At 42.4% G+C, this 25,040-nt stretch overlaps 1 protein-coding gene across 1 annotated transcript in view; it reads left to right on the top strand.

The window, feature by feature from the left end:
• Positions 1-12,565: 12,565 nt before the first annotated feature.
• Positions 12,566-25,040, top strand: part of UBE2K (ubiquitin conjugating enzyme E2 K) — a 42,121-nt gene continuing 29,646 nt past the window's right edge. Inside the window, exon 1 of the mRNA XM_082759997.1 lies at positions 12,566-13,133. Coding sequence (XP_082616123.1) covers positions 13,071-13,133 — 63 coding nt within the window. The 5' untranslated portion in view covers positions 12,566-13,070. The remainder of the gene's footprint in view (positions 13,134-25,040) is intronic.

Raw genomic sequence — 25,040 nt, 5'->3', positions numbered from 1 at the left:
ACAGAAACCATGAACACCAGCTGCATCGAGGTACACTTGTTTGGGCTTTCTCTGGCTTGAAGTATATTTTGGTTGTCCTGACCCAACACAGGACAGCGTTAAGTTACCTGTGTTAATGGTTTCCTGCACAGTGCCAGAGGGTGGTCATAAGCAGTACAATCATCTGTAGCTGCATCTTTGCTCACACCTCTCCCTCAGCCGTCCTCCTAAGCCTTTAGCAGGGAACGAGCCATCCTAGAAGCAAGCAGAGATGGTTTCCCAACACCATTAAGCAGCCTTGCCTATCTGTCTACCCCTCCATACCAAGCACCTAGGGCTAGTCACTGTTCTAGAAAACGGAGGTGAGATCCTGAAATCCCCAAACCAGAACCAACTTACTGTACTAGTCCTGGCTCAGATAAGAGAGGAGAGCAGTGGCAACTCATCAGTAGTGGAGGGGAAAGTTCCTCCTGTCAAGCTAAGGCATGAACACTGAACACTTCTGTTTTCTTGCCTGTGGGTAAAGCCAAGCAGTCTGTTGTTGCTAAACGGCTGACAAGCACACTTGGGCAAACTGCTGGAATTGGGAAGAGAGTCTCACAGTGACTGATTCTTGGCAAACAATTTGTACAATCCTAAAATTGGAAGGGATAGACGAAATGAGCTAGACAGGCTCAGATGCCTTGTCTGAAAAAAAAAACATGAACTTGCAAAGGGTCTGCAAAGGAGAGGCAGGAGCTGGTGGGGATGGAGACTGAGCAATCTACAAGAAAGCAGCATGGAACTTACAGCTACAGCTGTGATGACTTCCTCTCTTCCTTTGACTCAAATGCAGCCCCCTCGAAACTCATCGTATCACAACTTTCTCACTCATTTCTCACATCACCCCATCCAGGAACTCACATCACAGTGCAATCTCTTGAAGTTGTCCCTTGATAAGATATGCATGCAGCAGTGTCTGGCCAGTTGGGCAGCATGCTGGGTGATATGCAAGCACGCACCAAACAGCTCCTCTCTCCTTAATCTTGTTTCTTTCCCTCATGTTGTTACTGCAAAGTTCTACATATCTGTGAACAAATTTACGTAACTGGGCTCAGGAAAAAGCTGACCTTTTCGGTATCGTATTCTGCATTATTTGCACTGCATATTTGACAGCAAAATCTGATCATTTCTCTGTTCAACATGTATGTTTCCATCGGCGTGCTTGGAGAGCTGGGAACCTGATGACCCTAGTGAAGGATGGACTGCTGAAAGAGTGATCCTCGTGGAAAGAAACTTCAGAATATGAACCGTCAAGGAAGGCAATAAGAGCTACAGATAGTAGAGGGCAGGAGCAAGAAAAATCTCAGCTTCTTACTTTCAAATCAGCAAGTACATATATAGGCAGAGAGTAGGTATTTTGCATAAAGCATTCTGCCAGAGCATCCCTCACAATTTGGCCCTCCTGGTTCCCACGGGCAAATGAACAAGCCATAGCAGGCACTGATTCTATCTCAGCTTCCCACTCCCAGGCTTCAGCCATCTGCTCCCCTCACACTCACAAATTTAGTGCACGACACAGCAATAGCACGAGAACCTGATACGGAGGCTGTGTTCAGACTCACTCCATGAATTCTCCCTTCTGGCAGGCAAACTAGGATGAAAACAGTGATGACTTAGGCTACTGGTAATGACTTTACGAACGAAGGCATGAGATGCATTCAAGATCAGCTAGCAACAAGGACAGAATAGTAAATCCATTGATTTTGGCACACCAGAAAGAATTGTACTGCCCACTGCCAAGCTAAAATATGAAAACTCCACTTGAAGGGCAGAAGATGGTAATGTTCCTTCCACCCGTAACCCTGTACCATAGAGGAGGGTGGGAGCTGAGCAAAACTTACTGTGACATTCTCTACATCTGTCACATGAAAGTAGTGTGGCTGGGGCACTCTGCAAAGCAGCAGGCAGATGTCACATTCCAGATCCTGGTGCTAGCTTTCAACTTTTTTACCCTAATAGGCAATGGAAAAGCAGGAGTCATGCTGGTGAGCTAACCTGCCAAATAATGCATGACTTTGCTACAGATATCCAAGACCTTACTACTGTTGCCATTCCAGAGTTCTTCTGCTGATGTCCTTCTCATCTTTGCTGCCTGACCTGTGCCACTAGGTACGGTATCGCTCCCATACCGATACTTTGTGGAACGGAAATTCTTCAGCTGCAATTCATGCCTGATCTGAAAAATGACCTAGAAATGGGACAAGTCCTCTTAACAAAACTCCTTTTCTGTCTGCTCCCTCTTTTCCTGTATGCAGTCCGTAATAACTAGATAATGCTATTCCCAGAAGGAATCTGAAAAAAACTACACTGCAAATTTTGATGCTGAAAAGCCCCTTGGAAGACGTCTGAAGCATGGTCTGAAAACGGCATCCAAGAAGTCGAAGAAAAAAAGACTATAACGTCCCCTTGCAGTAGTAGCAAGGTATGAGTTGCCTTTTGGCAGCGACATGTCTTTTTAGCAACACTTCCAATTAGAAGGAGGCATCTAATTTTGGAAAAAGGATCCAAGTCCTTAGCAAAGTTGCTCACAGACATTCCTAGAATTCAGCGGGGATGGCATCGCACAAAGCACTGGGGAATTGCAAAGCACCCCGGGATACTAGGCAGCGAGACTGCGAATTAGCTGGCACAAAGACTGTATTGTGTGCTTAGGTTAATGTAACTGAAATTTAGTCGTGTAATCCCAACTGAAACAAATTTATACTGCTAGATTTTCTCAATGTACAGATACAAGCCTCATGAATGCCCGACCACAACCTAAGCTGTCAAGACTCACAGAATAAAATATGGCTGGGTGGAAGGAAGAAACCCCACTGAAGCTGTCAGAGGAGGGCTTTTGTACGGAGGGCTTTTGTGCTCTAGAAGCATCGACACACCAACACGGACTTTGAGATGTCAGGGGAAACAATCACAAAGGATTGCTATAACGCTGCCAGATTACAGCTGGCCAGTGACGTTTTCCAAGCCAGGAAATGGAGGAAGGAACTCTGAGACTGAGGAGGCAAGGATTGTTTTACAGTTAACTAGAATAATAGTTACGAGATCAGGCTGGCAAAATAATATTTAAGAATGGAAGATTAAGATCTGATCCACTGAATTGTTAATGACAACACTCATCTGAACCAGGCTGAAAATTAGATCTGAATTTCACTGTGATTGATAATTATGCAATCAGTGTCAGGAACATATTTTGCAAATACTTTGGGAAATCCCCTCTAAAAATGTGGTCTCAGTGAACCAACACTAGCATAACCTTAACAAATTGTTTTTCCTCTGGGGCAGAAACCATAATAGCAGCTGCACAGTTGTGGTAGCTTTCTTGCAAAGAAAAGATGAGAAGCAGTGTGAACTGCTTCTTGAGCCGCTGTAGTTCACAGCCATAAATTATCTGCAGCCATAAACTTACCAGCAGCTAACGTCGCTATATTTGTCTGAAAACTGCTGCCACTCGGGAAAAACACACATCATGTCACCCTCTCTCTGTGTTCAGAGCCATTTCGCCATTCTGTCTGAATCTGCCTCTGAATATGAGTCAGAGCCCTCAACTGTTACAGTTCTTACAGACTTGAAATAAAAATGAATCCCTGTTCATTTTCCAGGTGAACGTCTGATAGAAGAAGCCGTATCTGATAGATGAGCCACAGGCACAGAATGCAAGCCAGTAGGTTTGATGAATGCTAGTGCAGAAGAAAATGTGAGAAAAGGAAAGGAAAACAGGACCCCAAAGGATTTTTTGGAACACTTTACTACATCTAACTAAGAAGCAGCAAGGAGTCAAACTTTTCTGGTCAGGGTTTGGGAATTACTCTGATCTGAAATGGATATGCAGTTTTGTGTTTGGTAATAAGCACTCGGTATACAACTGAAATTTAAGAGTAACCTTCCATTAAAAAAGGCTTTATCTCCTAAGATCAAAGAGGGACGACATTTCATACATCACTGAGGAGGTGTATCAAGAGGCATAACTCTGCCAGTCAGTATTCTGTCACAAAGAGATGGCTGCACCTCTGCATGGACTCCAGAAGGAATAAATCAAAATGTTGGAAGAGAACCCGATCTATTATCGTGGTAAGTCATACTTTGGTTTCTGCAGCACATTCAAGCACGCTTTTCATCTTAGATCTTAGTAGGTGAGTACTGACAAAACCGAGGAATAACTCCTTTCTCAGCTTGCCAAGATCTGTGTGAACTTAATGCGACGGTTTTAGCTGGTGCACTTTTGCTCTTTGAGGCTGTGGTTATGGCACAGCTGGATGTTTGCTGCAGTAAGTTCTGTCAAATCTATTGAACAGGAGCTGTAAACCCTAGAAGTGGGTTAGTATATAAAAGATAATTACAACTTACGGAATTGATAACGCTATCAGGTCAGGAACAAAAAAAAATCTGTAGTATTCAGCTCATACTTCACACTTAGCAAATTTTGCAAAAATGTTGCATAAATTAAGGGAAAACATTTCAATGTTCACAGCGTGAATTTACATTTCCAATGTTGAAATGGGTTCTCGTGGTTACCTTTGTGTTAAGCTACTGAGGTCTAAATTGGACACAGATGTTGCCTCTAAAACTGGAGGTAATTACTGAAAAAAGATGAAAAGGATTTGAAGCTGGTGCCAGAAACAACTGAGGGAGCTAGACTCTTCTTAGCAGCACACAGTGTCAGGGCAAGAGCAACGGGCACAAACTGAAACGCATGAAATTCCAGCTGAACATAAGAAAACACTGCTTTACTCTGATTGTGGTTGAACATGACAACAGGTTGCCTGGAAAGGTTGTGGCATCTCTGTCCTTAGAGATATTCAAAACCCAGCCAAACATGGTCCTGGGCAACGTGCTTCAGATGGTCCTGCTTCAGAAGGGGGTTGGACTAGATGGTTTCATGAGAGTGCTTCCACCCCAATTTCAGTGGGGCTAAAATTATTTAAGATGGGTGACACGAAAATGCAGGGATAACAAGACACCCAGAAATAGCTGTGCAGGAAGGCAGTGCATACATAGACTATTTGGGGTTCACAGGTTTTATGCCTGCTGTATGGTTAGGGAAGGGACCAACAGCGTAACACCAACCACAGCATTCCTAGGACTAGGGGATGGGAGCTGCAAAGTCCTGAAAGACAATCATCCAGCATGACTGAATTTCTCCCAGCATGACTAACCTCTAATTGGGGAAAGAAAAATACAGTCTAGAATAGTGCCTTTTAAAAGGTGCCAATTTCCAATTTACCATGCAATCTTTTTGCACTCTGTCAGGAAGATGGGAAAGCTGTAATGGAATTTTATGAGCTGGGTTACACCTCACTGAAACTGCTATAATTGCTACCCCTCATTTGAGAAAATGCACAAGACAAGCTCCTCATACCCAAACTGGATCTTCCAGAAACAAAGGCGAGCACTACTGCTGAAAACAAAGGCACACAGAGCAGTAGGTATCTTCTCGATACTGGTCTGTGAAACATTATGTACCTGACGGAGATCCAAAGACCAGAGAAATTGCCTGCTTTTGCTCTGTTCAGGGACATTGCACATGAGCTGATGCACTAACCATCCACTCTTTGAATATTGTTTGTTTCACCTGACTTTATCCTCCAGTTCTTCCTTTAATAACTTGCCAGATCGCATTTCCTTGCTAGCCCTGTGGCCAGACTGGAGACAATTAGATTAGGAAAACAACAAAATCACTTTGTCTTAATTTGTATTCTTGAGTTGGTAGTTACTGGTTTATACGACTACAAATGCAGTTCAATTAACTGTTTCCATGACTGTGGTAGTTCAATTAACTGTTTCCATGACTGTGGTCTAAACAGTGAGTAGTGATTTAGACTTAATGAATTAGCTAAATTAGTATTCTACTGTAGCGAGATCAATAGAGAAGTTTCTTTTCCTAATACAAAGTTGTCCTAGCAGCTATGTTAGGATGGTATCAACAGCAACACAACTTGATAAATTACCCATCTGTCATGGATGAGCACTTTTGGGATGATCTCTGACAAACTTCACTAGATTGAAAATTGTTATTCTAGACAGTTCCAGAAGACTTCCATCAGTTGTGGATTTGGTAACCATCATGACAGATCATACTGTAGTTTAGCAAGATGGCTCTCATTAGAAATAAGTTCAAATTCTGGTTAGAATCTTCAAAAACGCCTCAGAATCCCCAAATTGCTAGATCAAGTAATAATAGCTGAATTCAAGAGCTCTAGATTTCTTTTTTATTAAAAGGAATTATATTTTCCCCTTTTCACGATGCCTAAGAAATCTTGTGCACTACAAAACAGATTGAAGGGATTCATAACAACTGATGATGCAAAATGTTCTGGAAAATATCCTCTCTGTGGTTCTCACTTCTTATTTTATTTAGAAGACTGCTTATTTTATAGCATGTATATTGTAATAAGAAGTCTTTAGAAGACTTCTTATTTTATTGCATGTATATTGCCCATACTGTGGTTGTTTATACATCATTAATCTACAATCTCTTATAACTGGAAAGCTTTTTGGAGTAGGGACCAGGTGTAATGTGTAACTGTTGCCCGCAGAAGCTTGATCCCGATTTTGCAGCCTGCATTGATGGCTCTATGTCTCAGATCACAAAAATTTTTGTGAAGAGCAAGAGGTCACATCCCATTCTCCCAAGCGGACACAGTGGTGATGTAGCAAAACAGTTTCTAACATAAAATACCCAAGTAAGTGTTGCCTGTCTCCTCAAAAGAAAAAGGAGGAAGCCAGGTGGAAGCACCCTGCAGACCCTAATCTGATCTACATGTGAACAGTTGGACCACTTTGTGCACAAAAAGCTTTCCAGTAGGTAACTTTTCTACACTTTCAGGAACATTAAAATATTTTGGCAGTTAATGACCACAGTCTACTACCAGTGCTGTGCAATTAGGCTGTTACTGCATTTACTTTCAAACAGAAAGTGTTTTTATTTTTTATTTACTCTGGATTCCCATATTCATTCAATTAATGCTTCACAATAAATGCTGCTCCAATTCTAACTAAATTAATTTGTCCTAATGAGATACCCTAACTCCATCCCCAAGCAATCACTCCACACTATCAGTGCCATTTTAATCTTCTCTCTCACTTTCTCACAGCATTTAGCTACTTCTCTGGCTACTACTGTGCTGAACAACAAATCTAAGCTTCTAGCTTCAAGGTTGTATATGCTTCAGCCCTGATGACATTTATGAAATTGAGATTTTCTGTGCATCAGTCTGAATCTGATTTGAGTCCCCATGGTCATTAAAATAGCAGAGATTGTTATTCAGTCAGAAATACTAAGGACAGGGGAGAAGATGATGTCCAGTTGTCCAGGAAAAGCTGTCCAGCTGCCCTTTTAAGGCAGCTCTTCAGTCCCTTTTGTATCTATCTATGAAGACTGCCATATTTTATTAAATAAAGTTACATAGATTTGATAATGTACTAAAAGTTATTACGTTATTAGATGGTAATGCAAAATGCTTAAACTAGTACAAATTCTTCAGTCAGAGCAGAAAATGTTTCTAAGTGGAAAAAAAATATACCAGCAAAGCAGTGTGGTAACTATATCCTTTATATTACTTGCCAAATCCTCTCTTCCCTTATAACTCTGATACTCATAAAACTAATAATAATAGGTTGTGAAATCTATTTTTGTACTCCAAACTTGCTTTCATTTTGAAAGGATCCTCAAAAGGATTGCTATCTTCTTTTTTGTAATAGGAAGAAAAGAGTACAGCTTCACAATTTTTTCCTTATAAGAAATGCTTTTAGTTCCCTCTGATCGATTTGTTGGTCTCCTGAGGCCAAATTTTTCAAGGCAGATGCCCACTCATTAAGAACATTTTAAAAAACTGTGACCTCCCACAGAATTACAAGAAGTTTGTCATAGCCAACCCTGTTTTTATTTATTTATTTATTTATTTGGTGTTTTTTTGAGTGTGTTTTGTTGTTTGTTTTTTTGCCTTTCATGAACCCACAAGAAACAGCTCCTGGGTCCCAAGGTGTAGATACCACCAGTTGAAAATCACTCCTCCACAAAGAAACATAAGTTTTAAAAAAATAAAAATGCTGTCGGACTTAAAAGGGAGCTGTTTGTATCTCGGTTTTCTTATGAAAAATATCAGGTTCAGATAAAATACTAATTTAGAAGATATTGCCATGCCACCAAATTAATGAAAAGTCCAGGACATAACATCAATTTCTAATGAAAACCCTTAACAAGTGAAGAAAAATAGGGTATTACTATTAAACTACCAAACATTTCTACACAGGCATTAATTATTTCATGGAAATTTTGCTAAATGTTGTTTAGCCATAGATGGCTTGATGTGAAATCAATAGCTGAATTAATTTCTGATCTAACCCCACTAAGTCAGGCAAGTGGCATCATATGTTTTCAAACCAAGTGACTTCAGGTAAATCTGATCTTCAGTTAGTGCACTTACTGTATTTTAAGAAATAAGATTCCAGCTGCTAATGACACGAAAACCACAACTTTAGAGAGAGCAAATCGTGACTGAAGGCAGCATCTCTCCAGTGGGAACACCAATTGCTGTCCTACCGCTTCAGGCATTTCCGACTGCAGAACCCCTCCAAGTCCTTCCTGAACACCTTGACAGGAAAGATGAGACAAGCCTTTATATATAGCAGCGGTGCCAAGAGCTCTCTGCAAGGCAAGGAGCTCCCCAACAGCGGGATGTGTCTCAGATAAGCGAGCAAACCCGCCCGGTTCCACCCAGGAGAGGGCACTGTTACACCTGGCCACGGAACCGGACGTGGACACGGAGAGGAGGAACAGGAGAGTTCAGCCGACGACTTAAAAAACTCGGTCAACTCGCACAACCAGTTGGTTATTTTTATGATAAAGCCAATCTTCGGAATGAGCTGAGTCACCTGGACGCTGCCACAACAGGAACACAACGTGGCAGGCAATAAATGCGCGGGATAAATCTGTTTTCACGGTCCCTGTGATGTGCAAGATGCCACGCAGGTAAATAAAACGGCTTCTGGCAGACAGACCTCTCTGCAAGCTGGAATAACCCAGAGTGTAAATTTGGAGGTGTAAATTTGGTGTAAAACAAGAATTAGATTTAAAACTGGCTTGTTTTTATCAATATTCTGTGCTTCCAATGTGTTGCTGATTTCTTAATAAAGCATATTATAAATGAGCTTATGAGCATTTAAATGCAAAGGGAATACCACCTAATACTGACACAACCTGTAGGGTTAATCCTTTCATAGGTGCCTCTTGAAGACAAGTGAAATAAGAATACAAAATATGTTACAGTGAAATGAGAATACAAAATACGTTACAATTTCAGTCCCTCTTTCTAAAGTGTTTGAAATCACGACACAGATCTCTTGAGACAGCTCTCTCCTCTGGTAAGAAATCCTCCAGCAACAATGAGAGATTTCTGATTTTTCTAAACTAAAGAGGCCAAGATGGGGGGGGGCAAGGACTGAAGTCTTGTTATGCAAGACACAAAAGAGCAAGAGAAGTAAAAATGCATTGTATGCTGGAAAGTTACAGATTCAGAAATTGTATTTTCTTCTTCTTATCATGGGGAACAACCACAATAAGTCCAAATTCTCTTGAGTAATTATAACAGAAAAATATACTACTGACATGAACTGAATAAAATATGCAAAATATGGAAATGAAAAGGAGATCACCAAGAATCTTAACTTGAAGAACAGCAATTAAATCACTTTTAGTGCTGACATAAGCATCTTGGAGTCCTCAGGCAGTATGCTGGGGTTGAGGGGAATCCATAGTCTCAGGCAGATGAGCCATGCACACAGTGGTTGTCCTGTATTTGTGGCGAGTCCAGCATGCCCACACAATTTGTGCATGAAAAAGAGCCACTTTTCCATGAAAATGTGGGGAACTGTTTCTGACATATAGGTTGTGGGATGGATAACATCTCCCATATTAAATGGGAAATTATATATTGTTAAGCATGTTTGGTTATCCTAGTATCGGCAACAGCAGCCTCTTCCTGCTGAGACTGGGCTGATGTCTTAAATTGCTGACCTCAGTTTATAGGCACTGATCCTATAAACTTTCCTCCTGCAATAATATTGTATAGTTACAACTTCATTTAATACACCATATTTCCTGCTCCTGCTTCCAGAAGTATTTCAAAGCAATATGCCAAGCACACTAAATGCATGGATACTCAGAACCGTACCTCCCAGTCTTATTATTTACGACCAAGACCGCAGGCAAAAGTACAGACCACTGCAGCTAGTTTGTGAAAGCTGCTATTGAAAGAACTGTCTGCTATAAGGCTAAATTGACAATGGGATTAATGAAGGAACAATCTTCTGAATTGAGATATACTACAAAATTTCACATTACAAAAAGTGAGCTATGTGTCTGCAGTGTTTGGTCTGTGGGTTTTTCTAAGGGTAAAAGACTGATGAGAACTTAATTCAGAGGATACACATAGATTTGTATTGTCGAATACTATAAAATATATAATGAAGTCAGACATGGAAGTCACTGAAATTATGCAAAGAGGCTGAGTATGCTCTCATTTTTTCAAAGCATTTTTTTCTTTCCAAGCATTTAAAAAAAATACTGTCTGAAGACTTCTAGTCTACAGTCCTGTTGTGGCCTAAAACCCTGTAGACTCTTCTGCAAATTAGTAAACTACAGCATTGTATATAGTATACCTAAAGGGGGTATACAATGATAACCCCAGCATGCTGACTACAGGGTACTGATTTTATGCGATATTTTAATGCTGGCAGACCTTGCAACTACTCATTTCTACCCCCCAAAAAAAAGCCTTTTTATATTCTCTATTTTTTACCAAAACGAAAATCAAAAGAAAAAGGACAACTAAAATGGGGGGGTTGGAAAACTATATGATGATTATGAAACAGTTGCAAGATAAGGAAAAATGCCTATTTAAGGACAAAGTAAAAGAGTGTGTTATAGTAAGGAAAAGAGATATGCTAACTCATATTAATTTGATTTGCTTTTTGCAGTAACAGACTGACATTTGTAATCCAAATGAGCACATGGGAATGAACCTAGATACAAACCAGGCAAAATCACTGCCCTTTACTGTGGCTGTTACTGGATGTCTACTACCTATAACATACAAACACACTCATAGGAACACAAAGGATTCTGACACTTGATAAAGGTCATGTTTTCCACTCCATTCAGAGCAAAATCTGAATATTAGAAGCTCAGCTTTTTACTACAATGAGATGTCTGAAAAGACATGAAGCATTTAACCTGCAGATTTTATGAACTGCCCATTTATTTTTTGTCCAAAGGAGCTCAGCACGCCATAAAACAAACTTTCATCCAAAAGCTCTGTGTAGCAGAGAGGAGTTATTACTGTTACCTTACAGGTGAGAACCTAAGGCACAGAGAAGTCATGGCCTGCCTCCTCAGAAGGAACTTAAACACATCATCAGGACCTGTATGTCTAAATTATTCTGAAGATAAAGACCCAAGATCACACTGGAAGTCATTAAAAAGAAAGAAGACCAAAACTGTACTCAGAAAGATTCTGAAAAACCTCATCTGAGAGACTGCATTGTATATTGTGTTAAAAACAAGCTTTGATCTGAAGAAGAGCTAATTTGATGAACAGATGCACATGGTACAACACTGTGGCAGGAAAATGGGCTTTTTCCAGTCAAACCACTGGGGAAAAGTAAATATGCACAGAAAAATAACAATATACATCTGCATTATAGCTGCCAGATTTATTTATTTTTAATCTGTTCAGCCCATACTTTCTTTGATGTGCATGTAATGGTCAAAATGCTACATATACTAATGGAGATAAACAGATAGCACTTAAAGCCAGAGTAGAAGCAGACAATCCCAACTGGAAGCCACTACAATCTGTTCGAAGAGAATGGAAATGGGCTTTGTTGAGACAAACGCCTATGCTGTATGTTGTCCTGCACCGTACAGAAAGAGCAGGCACTGCATTATCTTTCTATAGACCTCAGTGTCTTGAAAGCCTCCAGTTCCTGAATAAACAACAGTTGTAAGTGCAATCTCATGCTCTGTTCTGAAAATCTACCTACACTGCTCAGATTTTGCGCACCTTAGGCCGGAGGGATGGTTACTGCTGTCCTGTTCCTGTTTTCCAGACAGAGCAACATCTGTGGCTTGCAGCGTTTGGGTCTGCAATAAAATATAACAGTCCATTAGGCAGGCCTGACATGTTCACCTTTTATCTTTTAAAATCTTGTAGCAGGATCCATAAAAAGGGTTGCGTGTGCTGCCTCCCCATTACCTGCTCCAGGGCCTGCTGTGGCCCATGGGTCCCCCCCGAGCTGTGTGAGGAGACATCAGCGCACCCAAGGCGAGGAGCTGGGCTGGGAGAGAGACATGATGGGCACTGGGGCTTTTCCAAGCGAGGTTTTATCTTCATTTATTTATTTTTATGGGGAAAATACAGGTGTGAACTGCTGCATGGACAGGTCGAGCAGATTCTCAGGGCACGGGATGCGCCCTCACTGCTGGGTTGTGCTCGGGGACTGGAGCAGGACACTGGGCAGCCAGGTGTTTGCTCGGGGACCCCTCCGGCCGCTCCCTGCCGCCTTGTCCCCCCGGGGGGCCGCCGCTTTTCGCCTCGGGGCCCCCCCATTTCCCCGCACCGCCGGGGAGGCCCCGAGCCCTGCGGCGGGCGGGCTCCCCGCCGCCCAGCCCGCTCCGTGACGGGGCGGGCGGCAGGCGGCCGCCTCCCGGGGCGCTCCCTCAGCTCTGGCAGGGAGGGGGAAGCGGCGGCAGGCGGAGGAACCCCCCGGGAGCCGTCCATGGGCTCGCCGCCCCCCGCTGCGGGCTGGGCTCGGCTCCGCGCAGCCGGCGGCCCCTCCTGAGCGGCGGCGGCGGCGGAGCCGGGCTCCGCAGCGCGCATGCTCGGCGCCGCCGCCATTTTGGTGGGGCCGGGACTTCTCCAGCGGCGGCGGCGGCGGCGGAGCTCGCTGGGCCCGGCTCGGTGGCGGCGGCGGTGGCGAGGAGAAGGAGGTGGAGGAGGAGGTGGAGGGAGGAGGAGGAGGAGGAGGTGGTGGTGGGGGTGCCCGCTGCGGAGATGGCCAACATCGCGGTGCAGAGGATCAAGCGGGAGTTCAAGGAGGTGCTGAAGAGCGAGGAGGTCAGAGCCTCTCCCCGTTGTCCCCCCCTCCCTCCCCTCCTCCCTCCCCTCCCGGTCCGCCACCTTCCTCCCCTTCCCCCTTCTCCTCCTCCTCCTCCTCCTCCACCCCCGGTGCTGGCGGCGGCCCCGCCGGTCCCCCCCGGCCCCACCTCCTCCTCCCCGCCGCCGGGGGTGGGCCCGGCCCGCGGCCCCGGGGAGGGGAAGGGAAGGGAAGGGAAGGGGAGGAGGGCGAGGCCCGGGGAGCCGGCAGCCGCCGGGCCCTTTCCCCCGGGGGCCGAGGGGGGGGAACGGGAGCGTGTGCGGGGAGCCCCCGTGAGGGGCGGCCGCTGCCGGGCCTGCCCCGCCGCCCACGGCCCTCGCCCCCGCAGCCGAGGCCCTGCCCGCTGGGGGAGGCCGGGGGGGGCTGGGGCTGGGGCAGGGAGCGCCTCGCAGCCCCCTTGCACCTCACCCTTGTGCGTTTCTTGCAGGTAAATCCCTCCTCGCGGAGGGTGCTTCAGTGCAGAGCTTGCGTTTCCCCCCCGTGTAGGTTCTCGCCTTCAGGTGGATGGATTTTTAAGCCTCACGCGCCTTTCTGTCTCGCTGCCTAGCCCTCCTGGCTCGCTCAGCAGAGTGTTTCTGGAATGGTGTGCGCCTGAGGGGCGTGTGGTGGTCGGTAAGGCAAGCTGGCTGCTTTCAGGGGGCATCAGAGAAGTTTTGGAGCTGTTCGGGGCCCTACACGGCGGCTTTTTTGCAGTGTTGCATCAGTGCAGCTTCTGCTGTGTCTGGGGCTGAGTTGGCGAACGTCAGCCAGATAGGATTTAATAGTTGTGTCGTCATTGTCGTCCTACTTGGGATGATGTTGCAGGTTAGATGCTTGTGAAATGCTAATGTGAGCCTGGAACTCCTACCGCTGGTGCTTTAGAAATCTGGACACATTCACAGAGGACAAGCCAAGAGGGTATTTTTTTGAAGATGGTGATGTTTTAATGAAAACGTGTTCAGGGTAGCAGTAGGTAACGTGCTTTAAAATTTAGTGTGCGAACAGTATTGTTGCTATGCAGCTTGAACTAGCCCCTAGAAAAACATAAGGGCCTTGTTTTACAGCTGCCTTTAGAGCCCAGGCTGCTGTCACCAAGTTCCTGCACAGTGACTACAGAATTGCCTGTAAGCTAAGAGAAATTTCTAGGTGGGTATCTTCATACCAAAGCTACAAAGACTAGACCTGGTACACCATATAACAGCTGATCCTGTGGGAACAAAGAAGACTCGATTCGATAATGCTGTATAACAGCTTCAAGACACCTTCCCCTTGCTTGATGTAGGGAAAACAAACAAAAAACATGTTCTCCAGTTCAGGGTGTGGGGGAAGGGGAATCCATGCCAAATTTTCTTACTCTAGAGGTTGGTCCAGGAACATTTTTTCTCTGTTCCTGTTTTAGTCTATGCAGTGAAGAGCTCAGCATAGAAGGCTGGAAATAAAGACCATTTCATAGTATTATTTAAACTGAGCAAAACTTCCCACAAATAATAATTATGAAATATATTATGAAATTTTAAAGTTATAACACAAGAGTTTGATATTAGCAAGCCATATATGAGTGTTATATTGGCATAGAAGCGTATAGAACTGCCGCTTACAGGATATACTACCTGCATCTTGAACATGGAACTTGGGCATTCATAAATGCTTAGACAACCAAATTCTGTTGCGAATGTTCAAAGGCGATCAAACTGTGATGTCAGTAGTACCACTAAGCATGAAAGTACGTGGAATGAGATGATGAATAGGGAGGTATAACTAAGTGTACAAATCAAAGAGGAAAACAGATGTTTTCTTCTGCGTAATTTGTGTGCCAAGAGGAGCCTTAAATCTTGCTCCTTTTAAAAAAAAATAATAATAATCACCAATGGTGATGCTAAATTTGTTATTTAGAAGTTTAAGTCTCTCTGTGAAGGCAAAGTGGCTCACATTATCTGCTCTCAAATTATTCTTGATTTGATGCTTTGAGCTACACCTGAACATGAAGAGCAGCCCCTCTGTTTCTTGCAGATGCTTTAAGAGCACAAATGCCTGGGGGAAGTGGGTGGGCACACTTGGAAAGAATACAGAGGGAGTCTGCTCTGTCTTCCAGCCCTCATCTGGGGACTGAAATAGGGTGGTAGAACCAGAAATGTTTAAAAAGGAGAAGCTGGATGGTAATGAATCTCTTCTGCAATTGTAGTGTGTATTGGAAGCACCAAATTTCACTTCTAAATATCAGTGCAGAAAGAGTTCTGAAAAGTGTGTTTATCCTTGCTATAGATAAGGTGTACTGTTTTATATGAATAAATATACTTGTTGCTCTCTTTTTCTAATATAAATGGTGTTTCTGGGAAGTCATTAAAACAACTTTTAGACATGGCTTAGTCTCTGGCTTACAGGTAAGAGAGGGTATTTTGGAGAGGGGTGGCAGCATTTAACATCTTTACACACTAGAGCAGCAGAAGCATTTTTCTCTGCTTGCATTATTTTTTTTCTAATTTTATTATAAGCTCTCAGACATTAAGTTAAGGAATGGGATATTGTGCATTTAGCAGAGATCCTTGTAGCTTTGCATCTTTTCAAATATTTGAATTAAGTAGGTAAAGCTAACAATTTCTTTGTCAGGAGTGCTCCATACACTTGTGTGTGTAGGAAAAAGTTTTAAAATCCTAAGGTAGGTGAGGTGGTGAATCTTTAACAAAGATGAAGCTGTTAGTCTAGGTAGTAACTTGACAAGTTAAATGTGGTAAGTTACTGGACTATGCTTGTATTAAAACTTAACATGAGTAAGCAGTTAATTCACACAACACTTCAAATCCTAGTCTAGGCAAGGCATCAGTTGCTCAACTTTCTCTTTTCTTGTTCTGACATTTCATTAGTTTGTTATCTTGTTGGCTTCATGGCTTAGGCTAAACGAAACTCTAAAGTAGCAAAACACAAAAGTCTGATGCTGCAGCATGATGGAGAAACCAAAAATTGCTGGAGGGAGAGTAGTAGCCCAGTTTTTTCATCTTCCTTTTTGATAAGTGGACGACGGCTTTGGTGGAGGTTAGTCTTATTTCAGAATAAAGTTCCTGGAATGCTGCAGTGGGTAGCCAAATTCTTACCTTCTTTCTGTTTATAAGCAGCTGCCTTAGGAGGGGAAGAACCTGGCACTTAATTACTAGAAACACTGAAAAAAACCTTGTGGTCATTTAAAGGCTGACGCTGAGAAGTGGTAGTAGTTCATCGGGCACGTTAATGTGAATTTTTTTCATATTTTAATAAGCATCACGTGTATTGCTTGAAAGGAATGGTATTATGCTAAAGAAGTTTGAACCCTTCATTGTTCTTTTGTGTAGAAATGTAAGTTTTCTGGTCCTCTGTAAGTCAAAGGATAGTCTAGGTAATGAAACCACTACTCTGGTACTGAAGGTAGCACGCTGTTAAACACAGCCTCCTCCTAGCAAGGAGAGAGTTGTTGATGTCTCTACCACAAAATGTTTCTCTCGTGTGTATCAGAATGCAGGAGCTTATCTGTGTGGGAGGTAAACCCAGATAGAGCTGAGAATAAATTAAACTCAACAGCAGTTACAGAACATGAATATCTGCACTAGCAGATAGGTGAAGGAGCAATTAAAATTTTGAAATAAAAAAATTAAATTTTAGTTACAAATTTTTAAAATTTGTAACTAACTGGAATCCAAAATAGCTTTCAAGTGGAAACAGCAGCTTGGTGGCAAAAATTTAGGTACAAAAAATTTAGTTAGTTAAAGTTCGGTGCAACTTTCTTGCTATTTGGAAAAGCCATGAACTGGGGCTTGAAAAAACTTCATTACTTTGTTCCTATATAAGCAGTTTTGTGTGCTAGAAAGTGACTTCACTAAAATGGAGGTTTTTACTAGTTATTGTGCTTTGGTGTCGTTAGAAAGACCCGCTGGAAAGTGGATTTTTTCCCATTTGTTACGTAGAACCAAAGCAGATACAAAGGATTGAAATGCCTTCTGTTATGGCTTTAAATCAGCAGTGTTTAAACAGTGTCAATTTTCTGCTCATCTACGTGTCTAAGCTTTGATTGATAAGAATGGTCTGTGGAGGGCAGTCCAGGCTTAGTGAACACAGCTGGCCTGTCTGTGAGTAGAGCTAGAGTGGGCCTGGTTAATTTAAAAAAAAATGTTTAAAAATGAGAACTTTTAAACCAAAATCATTGTGTTGGTACCAATGTCTGTTCAGCATCTCAGGAAACTTGTGTGTGATACCAAATAGAGCAGGAGGGAGGCATCAATGCGCTGGAGCACAGTCTGCTGTGCAGAGGAACCCATGAGCTGAACCTCGTGGAGTCGAACAGTTGAGTACCATGTCCTGCATCTGGGAGGAGATGGCACCATGCATCAGTAGGTGCAGGCTGGGGACTGCTGAGGCAGAGCAGGTTAGCAGAAAAAAACCTCTGCGATCTAGTGGACGTCAAGTTGAAGGCATTTCAGCTGTGGCCTTATGGCAAAGAAGGCCAACTGCATACTGGGTTGCATTAGCAAGAGTAGTGAGAGGGTTGCGGGACGTGGTTCTTCACTTGTATCCGGCACTTGTGAAACCATTCCTGGAGTGTTGGGTACAATTTTGTGTTTTTCTGTATAGGAAAGACATTGATTTACCAGAGTGACAGTACCATGACAGTAGTCAGACATTGAACCAGACTGGTCAAAGAGGCTGTGAGATCTCTGCCCTTGGAGATACTCAAAACTCCATTAGTCGTACTCTCTATCTTGTGCTGCTCATGTTGGACCCACTTTGAGCAGGAGTTGTGGGACTAGATACCCTCCAAATATCTCTTCCACGTGATTCTATGTCTGTACTGTAATATATATAGTCTTACTTAATTATTGGTGTTTTTTTTCCTATTTGTGGAAGAAAGTAACACAGAGGCTACAACTGTGTCACCACACCTGGCAAAACGTTTTCCCTGTAAACAAACTGAAGAACTTTTAAGGAGAGTTTTTGTCTACAGAAGTCTCCACTATTGTAAGGCAATAATGAATCTTCTTTGTCTTTAAATTAGAAGCAGTTTTTTGTTTTCTTTTCTGGTGGATGCAAAACTGTCATAGTTCTTAGGTCGAATGAGTCCTGGGTTGGAATCATGAAGGCGGAAGGGATGTGAGTCTTACCGCCTCTTTAAGCTGTGTTTCTCTGAAATGTGAGGATCTTAACTTTAAAATAGCTGTTAGTGGTGTCCTTTGTACATTGCTGGAAGGAACTGTCTACTCTGTATTTCAAGCTCTGCCTGTGATTATAGGCAAGACAAGGTTTAGAGCTGTTTCTTATAATCAGAGGTCACCTAAAAGGATACTGAAATGCCTTTACTGTGCACCTTTGGTTTTCTTAATCCATGGTGGTGTGTTTGGTTATGTCTTCCAGCTTGTACTAGGAAATCATAGAATCATCTAGTTTGGAAAAGACCTTCAAGTCCAACCATCAGACTGACCTATTAAATCCTCTCAGTAAACCACGTCCTTTAGACGAAGTAACTCAGGACAGATCCGTGCACCTCTGCCTTTGAAGGAGCCGGTCCATAAGTCACTTTTTCTTGTTAGCTAAGGAGCATTTTGCTCAAAACAAAATGCATTGACTAGGGTGTTTTAAGAAAAGTGCTTACTAGTCTCCCTTCTAAGGTGATCTTTCTGAATTTACTTATATTTTTATACTTGTCATACAACTGTGCTTTTAAAGTATGATGTAGCTGCTAATAAACGCCAGCATTATGAAACACACTATGTAAATTTATGATTCAGAATACTTAATGCATAGTAGTGATGGTTTGACCAGACCTGTGAGTTGGCCAAGCATTGGTAATGGGAGTATTTGTGCAGGGAAGGCGAGATCTACTGCTCCTTCCTGCCTTCAGTTAATGGCATTTTTCTTGTTAATATGTATCCAGCTGAGCCCAGGTTTCCAGTGAATGGTCTGTATTGGTTGGCAGAACCCCAGAGATACTGGGAGTTAATGGAGAGCAGGAAAAACTTGGTCTCCATTGAAGTTGGGCTCATTTGGTTGCCTCCTGTGATCTCTTAAAAACCTGAGGAAAGACAGCGGTCATTGGTTACGGGACTGGGTTAGGCAGTTCAGGATTAGGGGCTAGGCTGCAGCTGCCAGTAGGTACCTTCTGAGCACAGCTCTATGTGGACCTAAGGACAACAGAAACCAGCCCACCCTTTAACCTTCCCAGTCTCCCATTCATTCTTCTGTGCTTGTTTTCAGGCGTTTGGCTTTAATAGGAAAGAAGTGTACGAGTTTGAAGGTTAGTTCACTTTACTCAGTCTGAAACTTAAAGAAACTTAATATTTTGTCACAGTAACTTGTATAATTACGAGACTGTGCAAGAAAGTACTGGTTAAGTCCAATCTTGAGCTGTGTCTAATGGTGTATCAGTTGCATTAAGCTTGTTAAATTAGTGCAGTGCTTAGTGTAGTTCTCAAGTTACTTACCTGTTAAGTGGCTTCTAGCTTGTTTTCATGATCTAACAAGGATTGTTGTCACTGCTTCATTTTTACACTGGTAAAAATGAATTACACTATCAATGGTATCAAATTGAGAAAATGCTTCTGGTTAAGCTTTAACACACAGGCTTTCTGTATCTGACAAACTAGGTAAAACTTTGCATTTTAGATGAAGAAAATAAGCAATTTAGTTCTTTTATCGCAAAGACTTTGTGAATTTTGAGAAATTGTATTCTCTGGGCACTTCAGGGACGTAGTCCACCTTTGTGCTACTAACCTAACAAGCTTTTCCCCTCCATATGCTATCCATATGATATTCATATGATACCCATATCATATGAAGGACTATGAGTGTTAATAGTTGTAATGTTTGAGTTGGGAGCACCTCAATCTGCTTGCCAGAAGTATTTCAGAAAGTGGTTATCCACATAATAAACAAAGTACCTCTGTGAGCAGCAAAAGTAACCTTGTTTGAGGGCTAGGTCTGTGTCTGTTACTGTGTTTTAACAGAATTGTATTAAGCCTGTGGATTGTTTGTCTGGTCATCAGTGTCCACACAGGAGAGAGATGTGAATATCCCTGGCTATAGAAGAAGCTTCATTCAGTCCTTCTGCTTCTGACACCAGAAAACTCAGTCAGTCACACTGCTTAACTCCAGTTTGACTATGCTGAAACAGCTGAGCTCACACTGTACGTCACTCTTCTGTTGGAAGGGTGACATCCTGTCTACTTTTGTCTGTTGTCATGAGACACATAGGAAACATTTTTATTTATTTCATCATCTGTCTTCATTACTAGCCAGTAAAACCAAAAGTTCATTAGAAAAAAAAAATGACTAATGATTGTGTAATTCTAGTTGCTTTGGAAAATTGAGGTTTAAGGTAACATGCCTTCAGAAGTGGATTTGTACAATGATTTATGGGGAGAAAACAAAGAAATAGATTTCAGTTATGTAAGCGTTTTAGTTCAAGTCAAATCAAGACCCAGAACGAGAGACACAAATGTATTATTTTTAGCTAGAAATAAACTGTGAGAAAGTACTTTTAAACACATCCCAATGTAGCAAAAACTTCAGTAGTAGAGGCTATTAGGAAATAAAGTAGCGCATACAAGTGGAAATCACAGTAGCTGTGTTTTATTTGCTCCCTTTCTGGAAACTCTGAGCCTTCGTGGCATTTGAGTAAGCCCTTTCACTTTGGAATAAGGGTGTCCATATGGGAAGCTAGCATGGAAAAACTGTTCAGAGCTATTTCCACGTCTTCAAGCTCTGGGACTGAGTGCATTAGCATAATCGATTTAAAATGAGCTGAATCCTGTGATTCCTTTGTATGTAGAATTACTAGCAACCTAAGCAGGGCAGACTTACAGAACCGACTGCAGAATCTGCCTCAAATGGTTTTGTGTTTATACAGTGACTAATTCAGAGTATGATTCAAACTGTTTATTAAAGCATCCTCTTAACTGTAGGGTTTTTCAGTTGTTTTGCATCAAAAACAGAACTATGCGTGAAAAATGAAGGACGTGCATCTTGCATTCCCGCAGAATTGCCTGTTCATTCAGGCTTTCCTGGACAGCATTATCCAGAGCAGGGGTCCCTAACTGGTGCTCAGTATCTCAGGGCCACTCACGTTAGGTTCAGGTTCCACTGCTGCAGCTCCTGCCGTGATTAATGCTTGTAGGTACTGTAAATATCACGCGTAGTTAAACATAGACACAGCCTACGTCTGTGTGAGGGTCCTACACCAGTACAAGAGTGCAAGTATGCTGCTGTGTGCGCAGCTTGCGTGGTGTGGTTAGACTGGTGAAGCTGTGCCATCCCCAGGAGTGAGACAAGTGATGATTGTGTAACTGCTCCCAGAGCTTGTGCTGGCACAGCTGTGTCACTTACACCTCTGCGTGCCCGTGACTGACACAGCTATTTTGTCAGAAATAGTTTAGACAGACACTAGAGCTGAAGTTTCAGAATTCTTTTAAGCTGTCCTATGGCAGTGCCAAGAAGCGGTGTCACGTTCCTCTTGCAGCCCGGTCTCCTCTTCCTGCTTTCATGCTCCTCCTAGTTGCAGTTCATGCTGAATGAAGTAAGAGTTGAGTTAAAAAGAAGGAACCTTCTTCATGAGATAGCTGTAACCCAGGTGGCTGCTGTGCCGTTGGATGAACGCCTGCACAAAATCTTACCCCCTTCTTTCTGCTGTTTCCAGCAGGACCTTGGCAGCTGGTTGGTGCTACCCTGATTTTGGTAGGGTGATGTTTGAACAGCTGAACATTAGCAAGAATGGCATTTAGATACCTTAAAGTTTTACTAAAACTTGGTGTTATGCTAGATCTAGCTCATGCAAAATGAGGATGTTTAATACTGATGTTTTCTGTTCTTACAGAAAAAAAAATCCCCCAAGTACTGTTCTTGTATGTAAATGCAAGTAATAACACAATTTTAAAGCTGATACAGGTTTAGTGTCTTGTTAAAACACTTCTCTAAAGAAAAATTTTAGAGATGCATTTAACTTAAAGCTGTGATAAATATGAAAACTTTCGTATGAGTCTATTGCCAGTACAGAAATATTCCCCAGTATTCATATTTGGATCTCCTTAGAGGTATTTGTATATGAGTTACATATTAGTATATTGATGAATAGACAAAATTCTTTGCTATTAGTATACAAAACTAGACTTAATTTTTCTAAAACATGCATAACAAGAAAACACAGTGAAGTGGAATAGAATGTGAAATGTGAAGGATTCTGTAGGATTCTCTAGGAGAGTTTCTGGATGAAGCTCAACGTTTCTGAAGTAGGATTTGCCATTTTGCTGCAGCGTAGTGCCTCGCACTTTGGTTTGCTTTCTAATAAAGTGATGCGTTCTGCCTTTCTGCTATTTTCCCATTTCTTGCCTAAGGGTGAGCTAACTGGATGTGATGTGCTTACCCTGAGCTGCTCTGGGAGAGCAAAGGGTAGAGAAGATGAAGCCTTGGCTTGCAAAGAAGGAAAGCCAGGGAGGTGAAAAGGGAGGCTGGTGAGTTGACTTGTCTTCTTAGCAGCCTAGGAGGTGAGCCTTTGAGTTTTCACTTCTTAGGGGTGAGCATTTGACTTTTCAATTCAAAAGATCGGGCATATGGAAGAAGAGAGTCTCAGCTGAATCACTGGGCTGGAAGTTGAGAGAGCTAATGCTATTGTTTAAAAAAAGTGGAAGGAAGTAACTTGGCAACTCTGACAGAATTAATTTGAATACTTTACCAATGCCTTGTAAACTTGTGGATAACAGGATAAGAATGAACTTGTTTTCATTTCTGAAGTTATTACTGTTAATAATGATGCCTAGTGGAGAATTTGAATTGTTATATTTGTATGGAGCAAACTTCTTATGCAGGAATCAAAGGCCTAATGTTAAAGTAGTGTCATGCTGAGAGTAAGTAGAGCTGGTTGGTTCTATAACCACATGCAGAATTTCTTAGCTGTATGCCATCATCTGCCGTTATTAAGTTTGTGTTTTGTAGCTGTGACTGACATGGAGATATTTGGGGGGGTTGTTTGCTTGTTTTTGTGGTGTGTTAACTAATATTTTATGTGGGAAAGAAATGTTGAGAACAACAGTGCAGTTTTATCATCTTGCATTAACGTGTTCCTGGGTTGTTGATATGTTATCGTTTTGTCTTGGCTCCTTTTTTTGCTTTTAATCTTTTAAGGAATCTTTTAGATTTCTGAGTGGAAGTGTTTGACTAATAAAGAGGATAGTTGGCTATGAATAACATACACATAAAGAGTGGAAAAAAAGGCAGATTGGAGAAGAGAGGAGGTGGCATGGAAGGCTCAGGAGAAAGGACGGATTAAGCGCAGAAAGCAAACAGAGCCCTCTGAGGGACTCCTTGTTAATGCTTGTAGATCATGGTGAACACAAAGAACAGGGCCCTTTTCTGCGGAGAGGGATGTTAGAAGGTACAGAGCTGCTCTTCAAAAGCAGTTTAATAGATTAGGGAAGACAGTACTGAGAAGTCCTCCCGTGGCAGAATTTACTCCAAGGTTTCTGCTGGAATGGCTTGTGTGTCCTACACAAGGAAGGTATTCAGATAATAAGACTCTACAGCGTAATCTTCTGCATTTTTTTTAAGAGCAGGCAGGCAAAGACATGTCAAAGTGTTAGAAATCGATAGCTGCTATGATAAGTGTGATTTAATGCCCAGTCTTTGGGAGATGTTCGCAGAATGACTCCTCAGGAGTGATTGATTCCTTTGAGTTTCCTTTTAGAGAATGCTTTTGTGATGGTTAAAAGTTTACATGAATCTTCCCCGACTGTTCTCCCTCACTTTATCCTTGGGTTTAATTGCCACGCAGGCAGGATAAAATGGGGTAAACGTGACTATAGCAATGCAGAGAGTCTCAGCAGGTGGGGTGGTCTGAGAAGAGAAGCTTCTCAACTCCAGCACTGGTGTGAAGCAGGGGAAGTGTTTAAAGGAGGAGGGGGAAAAAAGAGGCAATGCCTAATCTGACTAAAATATAAAGGGAAAAAAAAAAAAAAAGAGGAAATGGCACTGTGCATTGCATATGTTGCTTCAACACTCCTTATTTATTGTCGGTCTTGATCAAAATCATTTTCAAATGAGATGGTGGGAAGTTCTGCTGGTACAGCACTGGGCTTGTACGCACCTAGAAACTTTGGTGTGGATGGAGCATTTTCATCTTGGCAAGAAATACTCGTGGGAACTGTGTTATTACAGAACTTAACTTCTTTGGACTACAGAAATTAATGGTACTAGTGATGGCATGGCTCAGATATTTGAGGAATTGTTAGCCCAGTGATTTAGTCACCAAATTGGTACTGAATCAACAGGAGGTGGTGCTATTTTGGAAGAGCAATAAGGTCTTGGTGGGAGAACTGCTTCTGGACAGTCAGCTCGCATTGTGTTGACTCATAAACTCATAAGCTGGCTCATAAATTGTGCCACTAAGGTGGTTGTGGTGGTATCAGAGGCAGGTTTTTGGAGCACTGGACAGAATGCTGCTCTTGGTAGCTTTCTAGAGACAGCTCTGATGATGGTGCTGGAGGCTGAGGATTTATTCAGTTAGAGCTGCGAAAATGAAGTAATTTTATCCAACGTGATCCTCATTAAGGGGAAATATTGTAGGAAAACACTCCCCATTTAATTGGTTGAATAATCACTTCAGAACAGTTAAATATTAGTTATTACTCGAGGGGTGTAGAAAACAGCAAGAAGTGGCAAGGTCAAGCTGAGTTGCACCTTGAAAAGTCTGCTGGAATAGCAGGGAATTGCGTTTCTGTTTACATAGCTGAAGAAACATGGGTTATATGGGGGGCAAGGCAGAACCTAAGCACGATCCCCGAGCTATATTATTACTCTGTATACTGTGACAGTGTAATGCAGCCCGCTGTGCTTCAAGGCTGTGCACCAGGGAGCGGCCACAGCTATCACAGTAAGCTCAACAT

The sequence above is a fragment of the Aythya marila genome (assembly GCF_965140915.1).
Source record: "Aythya marila genome assembly, chromosome: 4".
NCBI classification, from domain to species: Eukaryota; Metazoa; Chordata; class Aves; order Anseriformes; family Anatidae; genus Aythya; species Aythya marila.
This window is presented reverse-complemented; position numbering and strand designations above follow the sequence as displayed.